Genomic DNA, 12,781 nt, shown 5'->3' with positions numbered 1-12,781 from the left:
GTGTTGCAGAACGCGAATTGTAGAGAAGCTAGTACTGTGGAGAAGCTAACGCGAACCCGGATGAACAAAGACAAACTGATTTTTGGTGCCGCTTTTCTTGATCTCTTGCGGCGTTTTCTGATTGTATTTATGCAACAAACGGAACATGCAATATGGGCGCAGTCGCCCGACTCCTCCGTCACGACGCGGTCTGCACGTGCCATCCCACGTCTCGCGCGTCGTGGCTCAACTTCTCCGGCCTTGGCGTGAACTGAACACACGTCTCAGGCCGTATGCGAGTGCTCAACACATAAACGAACTAACTAACCAACTAGCTAACTACGAGGCATAATTAGAATCCTAACATCCTCTCCTCCCGCCGGCACCCACTCTTCTCCCCGGTCGGACTTCCTCCCTCCGACCGACCACCTCCGGTCGCCCCTCTCTCTCTCCCTGGACTCTCATTCTCACCGTGAGCCGCACAGGCAAAAAGGCCGGTCGGCCTTATCTCTTGGCTCACACTAACGGGTGGGCCCCATGTGTCCATCATAGCGGTCCATGGTGAACAACACGCTCGAGCCACCCCCGATCCATCGGCCCGTGAACCAAATCCACTGCATAGTACCACCACTGGTCCACAAGTTCAGTCTACGGTGCACCACCCTCACAGCTCACTCCGGTTGACAAATCCCGTAGACCAAGTCCACATAACATAGACCCTTTCTTTCTTTCAGGATTTTCATTTTCGGCAAATCTTTCAATAACCATAACACCTCCGTTTTAATTACAAATTCGGCAATTCTTTCGCCTATATTCCTCCAAAATCATAATCTATCTCCTTGCAAATTCTTGTAATTTTTGGAGTTCATTTAATTTTCTTGCTCGGTATTTATTTCTTGTCACAGCGATTAATCTAGAGTAGGTTTTGTCTTTATTAAATAAAGTTGAGTTTAGATAATTCAATAGCCATGTTTAGGTTATAATCATAGATTAGTTGCTTATATTAATCTAGCTTAAGTGTAGATTTAATCATCAAGTTAATTAAAGAATAGTTTTTAGAATAAACTAAAGATTGCTTTTATTTTAATTGGAGTAGATTGTTATTTCATGCTTAGGCTATTGTTTAATCTTGGTTTAATTAAGGTCATAGGATTAACTAGTGTAGCGGTTAAATAGATAAATACCAGTCATTAGAATATGATAGAATAATTTAAAAGTTAATAATTAATTAATTGAATAACATTTTGATAATTAATTAATTAGATTCAAATAATAGATTAACCTAATTAATTAATTATATGCATGCTTTTAACATAGCTACAGTATATAGCTTAATTAGTATGGAAATTAAACAACACTAGGTAATTTAGGTTAATTACTAGATAAATTTAGTAGTGCTATAGATTAGAATAATTAATCTCCACACTTATAATTGCTTAGAGTTGCCGTTCGTCTTCCACTAGCTTTAGCTTTTGTTGTTTTCACTCAGTCGTTCTTCTTCCGCTTTGGTGTTTTATTTGGTTTTATTCTGATGTTCTTTGCTTAGTCAATGTGCGCTTTTCATCGTTAATCTGCGTAGGTTCGAAGTCAAGGTTCTAAGCAAGAACACAAGGAAGGAACTGAAGGCAAGGTCCGATGAAAAAGAACCCAGAAGACTTGGACGACAAGACCAATTGTGAATTGACATTCATCAAGGCAGGTCCTATTTCCTTGACCATATTGAACCTATGTTTTCAAATAATTACATAATCAACTAAAACTGTACTTATTATCACATATGCTATGTATTACGCTTTTACAAACTACTTGTAATAGTTAATCCTATCAAACACATGTTATGTCTTGAATATTATCATCCAAAATACATATCACCTTAGGATTACCTGTTATTATCTATATTAACGTCGGATGATGTCATGATATCTAGTATACTTAGGATTGAATACGTCTCTTCGGAGACGTCACTTTTAAAACTCCTCTCCTCAGAGACAAGATTGTGAAATCCGTGATGGTTATGAATTCCGTGATGGTTGTGAAATTCTTGATATCGTGTGGGATATGGAGGGTGATGTGTAAAAATGGATGAAAACTGTTTTTGCACAGGCAGGTAGAGTGGTTCTTCGGGGAGGATGCTCTTGGGGGTTTGAGTTATCTGATGATATTCATTGCCCAAGAAGATGCCTGGTCCGACTATTTAAGGACAGAGTTATTATTTTTTTAATTCTAGAACATTCTGTGATCCTTTGATAAGTCCTTCCTACAATTCATCAGCTAATAAATTTTCTTCACTTAGGTCTAAATCCTGCAGGGCATCAATTTTTTTGTCAACTTTGTCTATTGTTATCATTTCAACTCATGTTCCTTTGGGTATTGGTATCAAATTGATAGGATTCATAACAGTTGCCATTCCAACAGATTGACCCTCACTTATGCCTCCCACAGATTGAAGCATCCTCTTGTCAGCTTGACCATGGGAATGTGTTTTAGGTGGAGCAGATTGAGCATAATTGGGAATTAGTCTCAAAGAAGAAGAATTTTTGAGACAGGTTTTTCCCCCACTTATCATCACAGAGGATTGAACATTCCCTTTCCCATAATTTATTTTAGCCTTCTTAGGAGTCCTCTCACAAAGATCAGGCTTAGAAGATGGTGGAGTTTTTTCAGTGTTAGTAGGCATAGTAACATATTCCCTTTGTGGAGGTTCATCATCAGGGACTTCTCTTTCAAACAAAAAAATTATAGAAAAAGTATCCATCAGGCATAGGAAGACAACCTTCTACCATAGCAGGCACCTTCTTGACATCTCTACAACCAATTTTTAATCTAACATAGTCTTGCTTGTATATGCAAGATTTATCAATTTCAAGAGTAATCCCCACAAGAGACCCAACATAAGTCAAAATTGGTTCAAACCTACTTTCATGTGGGATTTTTCTGACTCTAAACCAAACCACCTGAAGGGCTCCCTTTGGCCCAACAACAGAATTCTAGTTAGAGACCATTATCTTAGCATTTGTTGTTCTCATACCTATAGAAGTAAAGTGAGACCATTCTTCAATTTTTTTAGCATTGGGGAACCTCACACTAAACTGGTTATCTGTCCATTTTTTAGCATGACGCCTCCATGTGTTACCAAAAATATCCTGAAATTCCTACTCTATCTGTTGGGCCAAAGCCAATCCCTTTACTACTATGATCATAGCAAGACTAGCATGTTCCTTGAGAGCATTAACATTGGGGGCATTTTGAATGAAGCAAAAAGCATGTTCAGCACTCTGCGTCTCACACATGAGAGCAAAAAATTCCCATGGTTGTCTCTCTTAACAGAGTCGGGAACCATGTCCATCACGACCACAACAAATGCATCGAATAGATCTAGGATAGTCCATAGCCAGATGATCAAAAGAACCACAACTAAAACATGCCTCAACATCTATATTTGCACCCCCATCTCTTTTCAAATGTGATGAAGAAGCATGAAATTGCACTGCCTAATGTGAAGACATAGGTGCACTTACATCAAATCCAGGAAGATTTGCAGCAGAGGGATCGAGAATCGCCTGCTTCCCGTTACCTTCTTGTTGTAGACCAGAAAATTTCTTAGCACGCATCTCTAGCTGATGATATAGACGCCCACGATTAGCCTTTATAGCCATAGTATTCCAAGGATATGGCGATTGTTGTTCAAATAATACCGTCATGGACGGATTAAGGGCAAGAGGACCTTGTTGTTGTTGCAGATCTAGAAGCGAACCCGTAGGTTGCTAGGTTCTCCCATCATCGCGATTGAATCCACTCTGAGCAGAAGTGTGTCCTGCACCACGCCCATATCTTCTTGATCCAAACATGTCTCTTCATCCCCTTAGTTCTGGTGACCTGCCATGACAACCGGAGCAGCAACTCTGTGTCGAGATGGGGATGAAGCAACCACTTGAGAGAATGATCTTGTATCTCTCGTGATTGATCCAGTCCAACTACTAGGATGATCTAAGGAAATGGGGTTCCAAAAGTTCTTAAGCCATCGCCCCAACGTGGGATTGTGGGGAAGCGGCGCAACAAGAGGGGAGTTAGGGTTAGCTAGAGATAAAGGCATCAGAGGTTTCGCTTCCCATGGTGAAAATCCAAAATTGCCCTCTCGCCTTCTGAAACCATCTTTGCGGAAATCGCCAATCCCGCTTGCAATCTCACAGCCTCCTCCCATGGTGGACCAAGGTCCCGTCCAGCGGTGCATGACCCAAAATCCCTAGGAATATTCGTGCGTTGCACCACACAACCTCACACGCCACCACACAGTAAGAGCGAAGCCACGTGAAAGGAGCAAACCGAAGCACTCGCGCAGTAGTGTGAATCAATGAGCCGCCCATTCACATCTCGCCACCGGTGAGAGAGGGACGGTTGCCAGTGGGGCTCTCCATGACCGATCCACTCACGCGTGGTAGTGTCGAGCTCATATATGTTAGCCCAAGTAGGGTTCCAATTCAAGTTAACCCACTTATACAAGTTTACTGATAAACCAAATGGTACAATCTTACAAGTCATATAATTTTAAATACAAATCATACCAAAGGCAAATGAAAGAATCAAGAAAGCAAGAAAAGTCGATGCCCAAGTGTGACCGAAGAACTCTCTTGTAGGTACTAGAGAAACTGTTGGCGCCAAAGAAGAAGAATAAGGCCATGTTTGTTTGAGCTATTGGTGGCTTCTACTTCTCAGAAGCCAAAAGCTGAAACAAATAGTCTGCTTTTGCTGGCTTATGGCTATGATTTCTGAGAAACAAAAAACAAGTCTTTACTACTACAGAAACCTGAGAAGCCGGAAACAAGTCTATGTATGCTTGTACTAGAAACAAGCTTCTGAAGAAGCCACAGCTTATAGAAGTCCAAACAAATAGGGCATAAGTTGCTTTGCTTGTGCCGGGTGAAGCAGAAGAGCAATGTGGTCTAATCGCCCAGTTCTAGCTCCTATGTATGTGAAATCCACCAAGAACAAAATTCATGTAGCACCAAATGAATTGGTTTACTCCAACGTCTCAAATTAGAGGATGTGAAAAAATAAATCTCAACTAGTAGTTCAAGTTTTAGACCTCTTCAATTGGTACCTGGCAGATAGCTCAAAGGTCACACCAAAACGGCTACAACAATTAGAAATCAGATGCCAATTTACAGACATATATGGTCCGAAGAAAGGTGAAGGTTGTTAACTTAAGAGACATGCATTTTCACATTTTTGTTCACTTACACATTTTTGGTATCAGTCGATCCCTACCAGGACACCAGGTTTATAGTTTACCAATAGGCCTCAAGTAAAACTCATACTACCCGTGTCCTCAAATAGACGTTGATTTAGAATACGTGCAATCAAACTTTAAAATTTTGACTATTAATACATATAAAATTGTTAGGATTCGACACATGAAAATGATATGAGTAGATTCGTCATGAAAAATATTTTTATATGATTCTATGTTTAACAAACTTCACTAAGAAATAATTATAAAAAAATCTATTTCACTACCCTAAAATATCATGTTTGTCTAGATAAGCCCCTAATGTATTTTTTTAGTCTACTTAACCCCCTCAAGTTCCAAAACCGGTTCACTTTACTCCTTAAGCTGGTTAAGATGGGTGGTTTTGCCACTGTGGCTGGCATGTCATCCAATTCTTACTGATGTGGCCTCCATGTTATCTCTATTCTCTTGTGTCATCATCTTCTTCCTGGTGCAACTTCCCAACTCTCTCCCTCCTCCCTCACTTACGGTCTTACCTGATCTATCTCTCATGATGGACTTGGTCCTGGAGCCGCACCGCCAGCAGCAGCACACAGACATGACACCGGAGGCCACCGGCCTCAAGAGGCTATCACTCGCTGAGCTCCTTCATGGCAGAACTCAACGAGGCAATCTATGAGAGCTAAGAAAACCATGACAACCCTCCCTCACTGCTAGCAAGCTCCCTGGTTGCTCCTAGTAGCACCTAAACAAACCAAAATAAACTAACGGACAAGAAGAGAGAATTGCCCGTGGCCACCCACGTGCTCGTCTCATCGGTCTCCTCCGCCATGACCTCCCTGTTGATACCCTTTACACTTGTTGCTGTGAAACTCTTTGCTCATTGTGCTCGTGTCCTCCTAGTACCTCATCCACGCGCGGAAGGTGCTCAACAAAATGCTCAAAAGTTGACGGAATCGTCGGCCACCGTCGACACCGTGCCTTTGTGCAACCCATCAAGGACTCAGCGTTGCACGTTGTATTGATGTGCTCTTCTGAGTTCTCTAGCTGGGATGGGGGTATAAAATACAGGTCAGTGTATACTAGCGTGTGTGCATGCGACAACAGCACCACGAGAGCGTGTGCACAGCTGGACCGGCTGTGTGGGTACGAGTAGACAACTAGAGGTGCACCGGTTTTAGTAGTTGGGTTAAAAAAATTGCCAAACTTCACAAGCTTCAATCAAATTTCGAAGTCTATGAGATTTACAGTCGGTTTTAGTTCCTAGATGTCAAATTCTTTTTAAAAACTTCGTTCAATAAACCTAAGGAAAAACACAAAACTGGAATTTCAGATTGCCGGTTTTAATGGTCAGTACCGAAAATTTTCTTTTGCCGTGTTAACCCTCACTAGCGTAGCACTGGACACTGCAGTAATACCTTTCACGGATACTGTTCATACTGTACTACAGTAGTAGGCAAAACCTGACAGATTAGGCACACCAGGGTCATAACACACCAACCTGTATATTTCATTATATGAAACAAAACCTGTAATTATGTACTGATAGAACTCGAAACTGCTATTTTCGCCTTCTTTTTCTCTGCATAACGTGTTTGGGGAGCCAAAGTAACAGAAGTACAACAGTGAGATGGTATGCAGGTTCAGCACAAGATGTATCGCTTCACTTGTTAAATGAATTCCTGGTCCGGGTCATCGGGTCGCCGAGAAGCCTCCTCGCCGTCAAGCATCCTCCTGGTCATGTTGGCCCTCTGAACAAGCCGGACCAGCGCTTGCACCACCTCAGACATTGGAGGTCTGAACTCCGGCTCAGGCTGCAGCAGCAAAGGTTTGGTTCACATGGTTAGTTGTTCAATACAGGCAAAACCGCGCTGTGCATGGGGAGTGAAGTTCATACCTGGACACACAGGGCGACAACATCAGCGAAACGGGAGAGGGATTTGGCAGGGTATAGACCCTTGAGTGCCGGATCAACCATCCGGTCCAATGCATCAATGTCGTGCAGCTGGGGGGTCGCCCACCGGACTAGTGACTGCTCTGACCGGGGCCTAGAGCTGTAACGATGTTATGACATATTGTCAGGTCACCAGGACACCAAATCGTCAATCATTGCATCAACAACTGGTTAAAGCAGTGCGGAAAACAAGTGAGAAAGGCTTACCTGTCAAATGGTTTACGGCCCGTCAAGAGCTCCAGCATGACAACTCCAAAGCTGTAGACATCACTTTTCAGGGTATACTGCCCGGTCATGTCCACCTCGGGGGCACTATATCCAGAACCCTGATCTGAAGCCTGCAGAGGTTTATTTTGAAGCAACATAGAGAGCAGAATGGTCAGCCATATGTGGGTCCAAATCATTGGAGAGCAATTATTATTGCTTACCCATATGATTTGTTTGTGCTGTTTTATGACTAATGTGTTAGAAAGTCCATATACCCAACATATTAGAAAGTCCACGGGCAACAATTAATTCAGCATCTCCTAACATGTTTCTTGTAGCAAATTTGCTATGAGCTTTACCTGGAATTCAGCATCTGGAGCAAAGCTTGCAAGTCCAGCATCTGAAATGTGAGGATTAAGCTCCGTGTCCAGTAAAATATTGGATGACTTGAAGTTCATGTGAATTATAGACGGAGAACAAATTTCATGAAGATACCTACAAGAAGGTATGTAGAAAGTAAATGATGAGGTGCTGGTAGAGTTTCATGCACCAAAGAGAATGTAGAGATTGTGCCATGATCTAATTTGATCAGAAACATACACTTTTATCATATTCATATCATGGCAATGGTATAAAGTGGACAAAAGACAAGCATGAAGCATCTAATTTTGAAGTATGGTTGTACAGTGTTCAGTAATCTAGAAAGAATGAACAGCTAATCATCACTTGAGAGAGAGAGAGAGAGAGAGATCATTCACTTACTCTAGTGCACGTGCTGAGCCTAAAGCAATCTTAACACGGGAATTCCAACTGAGTGGCTTGTTGTATTCATCTGAGAGATGGAGCATATCATGCAGCGAACCATTCCTGTGGAAATCATAAACCAACAAGTGTTGTCCATGCTCCATGCAGTAGCCCACAAGGTCACTGATATTGGGATGATGCAACTTTGAAATGTTTGAAACCAGCTCAAAGAAATCATCTGATGATTGAGTAGGCAGCACGGTACTGTTGAGTTTCTTCACAGCTAGAACCTAACTTGAGTGAAAGGAAAAAAGGTAAGCCATGTATCATATGGTACTGAACTGCTTTACATAACCAAGAAATTTGGTAGAATGCAAAAACAAGGAAAATATATGATACAAGAATGCTCAACTAGTAGGGAGCAATCATCTCGACATTTCTGTTTGCGCAGTTGTGATTTAAAAGACTGAAGTTCAGTCTCTCTCGTCAAGAAGAAATGATAACTGCTTATGAATGGTGTACACTTATTCTCAAGATATGGTTGCACGGGCATGTCAACACTTGGAGCAAGTGGTTAGGGAGTTTTTTACCCAGGACAAAGGGTGACAGTCTAGTCGGAGAATCGGCACGCTTTAGCATCTCCTGTCTTCACCAAAGATAAACTTTCATGTGTTTTTCTTTTCTTGTTTTGGCTATGTTCATCTTAGTTATGTAAAGACCGAGAGTGTTCTCAGATCGATTGTATTATCTTGATGTAATTGTCTTAGTTCAATAAAAGCTTCCTTTATCGAAAAAAATAAATGATGTACACTTATGCCTCTTGCTTCAATTAGGTCTATTTATGGAGAATAGTTATTCCATTCAAACAAAGTTTTCATATGACTACCAAAACTTAACGATTGCAAACAATAAATGGCCTTCATGGACCTTACAAATCCATGAAGGCGATTTTACGCAATTCTCTCGAGTTAGAAAAAAAAACAGTAACAAGAGTAGTGTAATCATGTTTACCTTTCCATCACTGAATTGTGCCCTGTACACACGTCCAAAAGTACCCTCTCCAACAAGGTTGTCCATGTTGAAACTATCTGTTGCCATCTGCAGATCCGCAACTGAATAAACAGTTGCCTTTACTGGTGCTGCGTTACTTTTCTTTACAACAGGCTTGTTTGCAAACTCAACATCATCAAATGACTGGTTTCGCTCAATCTTAGGAGGTGGTTTCAGGTTAACTGTGGCAGGAGAAGGCAAAGACTCCACCTCTATCGTGGTAGCCTCTTGAATAGGCTTCATATCTGCAATGTTTGTAGAACAAAACATGTACTGTCAGCTTATCACACTATAACCAAAGCATCTCTTTAGGCATATCAAACATCAGGTAACTCACCTTTAACTTCATTTGAAGGGAATGAATTGAATGGCTGGTGCTGCTCAAAGTGTTCTGGTATTGCACATTTTCGTTGTTTTCTCTTTATCAAGAAGAATGCAGCAAGTGCTCCAACAACAAGAATAGATACAACAATGCCTGCTATGGCTCCAACACCTATGCCAGAGTTTCCACCAGAACTTGAATTGTTACTTCCATTCGACTGCTGGCCTGGGCTTTTCCGATGGTTGCGCGAATGCGGAGGAGCCGTAAATGGTGGTGGTGGTGGTGCTGGGCCTGTGCTCCAAGAGTTGCCATTTGTTCTGTAACAATAACATCATTAGTTGAAGTACAGCCCTCCACAACAAAACCAAGAGTTGAACATAGTACGTACTGTAGACTATTTATCTTCTTTAGCTCATTAGGAATCCAACCAGTGAAGCGGTTATTTGCAACATTCCTGCACTCAAAGAAGTTGAATGAAATACAGTGCAAAGTATCCAAAGACACCATTTATGTACTGCAAATCGAATTACTCACAAATCATCAAGTGGAAGATTCGCAAGCACATTGATTGAGCCAGTAAGTTGATTGTTCTGTAAATAACTGAGAAGAACGCGACACGGGTTACAGCTTTAAAGGGATAAAAACAAGCAACACAAGTTAGATCAATTAAATTCCTCAGTCGTCTTTCTTACAGAGTTTTCAGGCTTGACAAAGAGGTGAAACTTTGTGGTAGGTTGCCAGTAAGAGAATTGGAGGAAAGGTCACTGTAGCAATTTCCGCATAAATGTAATCAGAGCAAGCATATGATGGAAATGTCAACAGAAAGACGGGTTTATAGTGCAAGTTGAGGGTTATAATAAAAGAGGGGGAAAAAAGGGGGAAGTACTCACACGGTTGTTAAACTTGGGAGGTTGAGAAATATGTCCGTGATATCTCCTGATAGTTGGTTATGATTAAGGTTTCTGTATATACATATAAAATTCCATTTAGCCCTTCCAACACAGCATAGAATTCAATACAAATCCATTTTTTTGGTCCAAAAGTACTCACAGGTACTTAAGTTTAGACATTGTGGAAATTGAGTATGGCACATTTCCAGAGAATTGGTTCCCTGCCAGATTGCTGCAAACAAACAATTTACTCAGATGGCATGCCATCAGATGAAAACGAGTACATTTTTACCATCCTTGGGAGGCACCAAGAATTATAACTAGGGAGGTACCAATTTTTTGTACCTCCGAAGGTATAATTTGGTGATACCTCATGGTACCTCCAAGGACCGGAAAACACTCAAAATGCCCACATCTGAAGGACTTACAGTCTTTCAAGCTTCTTATTTGGAAGATTGTACGGAATCTGTTGGCCACCACCGAGATTATTTTGGCTCATGTCTCTGCGATGAATCGGGAACAAGCTAATCAGCAACTAAAACTCCCAGACACAGAACAGGACTGAAAGAGTGACATGAATAAAACTCACAGCTCAACTAGTGAATCCATATCGTTCATGTTGTATGCCAGATTTCCCGAGAGCCCCAAGCTTGGCAATTTACTAAGGTAACCATGACGAAGAGAACACATCAGGCAATGGCACAAAGCAACAAACTGAGCTTTGAAGCAAAGTACAACGGAAATTATGAAGCTCACATTGCGGTGACTGAGGATCCAGAGCAAGTGATGCCCTGCCACGATTCGCCGCACGGATCGCCACCATTCACCTTCCAACCCTGCAGCTGTCCCGGCGAGTTCATGCTAGTAAACAGCGTGTTGAGGACAGTAACTGCATGGAAGAGAAGAAATACAACATTAGACATGGCGTGTCACTGAATAAATTTCAGTTGCGCTGATTACTTCAAATGGAAAGTTGGACCAGTCAGGCCTCGAGATTCACATGATATGAGAGCCAACGAAATGGATCACAAACACAAATAGTAAAACTGATCTAACTTCCATTTGCGGTGATATCACAGATCCATATGGAGCAGTTTTACTGGTTTTGATGAAATTAACAAATTCGGATCGAAACTTTGAAGCCGTAAGCTGAGTAAAAGGGCTGCATGCTCCTGGAACCGGCATTCCTTTCCTTAAACTAAAATTCCCAATCTAATCACCAATCCAGAGACTAATCCCCACTTTAAGCATATGGCAAAATTCCCACTTTCTCCAAGCAAGCTGTATTAGCAACAGCAGAAAGTAAGCAGCTAAAAATAACACTAAGATTTGGCTCAGAAACCAGAAAGCATGAGAAAGATGCACCATTTCCCAAACATCAGGTGCTTGACCTGGCTCAAAATGGCCGTCAAAGCAGTGGACTCAATGTTGGAGTACATTGACATCAACGGAAGATTTGGGGCGCGAGGAAACGGCTAGAACATATCATTCTCCCAAGTCCTAAATCTGTCGAAACCACCATTGAAAAGGACCCTACTTTTGAACACCCAACAAGCCCAACAACACGAGATTCAGCTGATGAAAGGCAGAAGCAGAAGCGGCGGCGGTTGAGGAAGATTAAGAGCAGCTCAAGCAGCAAAATCCCAAGCCGAGCAGCAACAGCTCAGGCGGCGGGCACAAGCATTCAAAGAAGGAAGCAACAAAACAGCTCACAAAATCCCAATGCAGCACCAAAGCTAAATCCATGGCGCCCACCAAAGGAGAGCACACGAAGCAGTATAGGAACCAATAACTGTAAAAGGAACAAAAGCGAAGGCAGAAATGCGATCCCAAACAAGGCAGGGTTCAGGTTGCCCACCATCATTAGCGTCGGTGGTCGCGGCGACCAAGATTTGCTGCGGGGTCCAAGCGCCGCAGCACAGGAGGAGGAGCAGCCACGCCCAGGCCGCGCCCGCCATCGCTCCACCGTCTCGCCTCCTCCCTCCTCCGTCCGGCCCTCCCCTACTGTGCCCACACAGCCACATAAATGCTCTCTCTCTCTCTCTCTCTCTCTCTCTCTCTCTCTCTCTCTCGCTCTCCCTCTCCTCCCTCTGCTTATAGGGCCATGAGAGTGGCAAGAAAGCTGCTTTCTTGGCTAAAAAAAATCCCGCCTTTGGGTTGAGGCGCCTTCGGTATACTGGATTTTGTCGGAATTGTCTTTCGGGTATTGCTGAAATTTTGGCTTTTTTTAATTGTTCCACTCGGTGCTGTTGAACTCTTTGGGTTAGGATATGGAAAAATACAAAAATTCTCTTAAAAGTCACTTAAAATTTGATTTTTCATTAAAAATTATTTTTTGGTAAAAAAATCTCTAAAAGATTGGTTTTGTTAAAAAAAACACCTCAAAAATTAAAAAAAATCAAAAACAA

The 12,781-nt window shown here is 42.0% G+C and overlaps 1 protein-coding gene across 1 annotated transcript; it reads right to left on the bottom strand.

Moving 5' to 3' along the window:
- Positions 1–6,695: 6,695 nt before the first annotated feature.
- Positions 6,696–12,518, bottom strand: LOC133907420 (protein STRUBBELIG-RECEPTOR FAMILY 6-like). The gene is made up of 16 exons (XM_062349466.1): positions 12,232–12,518; positions 11,130–11,262; positions 10,963–11,034; positions 10,802–10,876; positions 10,534–10,605; positions 10,374–10,445; positions 10,176–10,247; positions 10,018–10,083; positions 9,872–9,937; positions 9,499–9,800; positions 9,123–9,406; positions 8,130–8,401; positions 7,727–7,862; positions 7,368–7,498; positions 7,104–7,260; positions 6,696–7,020 (listed from the first exon to the last, which is right to left on the bottom strand). Exons 1-16 carry the CDS (start codon positions 12,395–12,397, stop codon positions 6,877–6,879), a joined length of 2,220 nt encoding a protein of 739 aa, XP_062205450.1. The 5' UTR covers positions 12,398–12,518; the 3' UTR covers positions 6,696–6,876.
- Positions 12,519–12,781: the final 263 nt, after the last annotated feature.

The sequence above is a fragment of the Phragmites australis genome, chromosome 24 (genome assembly GCF_958298935.1).
Source record: "Phragmites australis chromosome 24, lpPhrAust1.1, whole genome shotgun sequence".
Classification (NCBI taxonomy): Eukaryota; Viridiplantae; Streptophyta; class Magnoliopsida; order Poales; family Poaceae; genus Phragmites; species Phragmites australis.
Note: the sequence above shows the minus strand (reverse complement) of the source record. Positions and strands in the feature narration are given on the sequence as shown.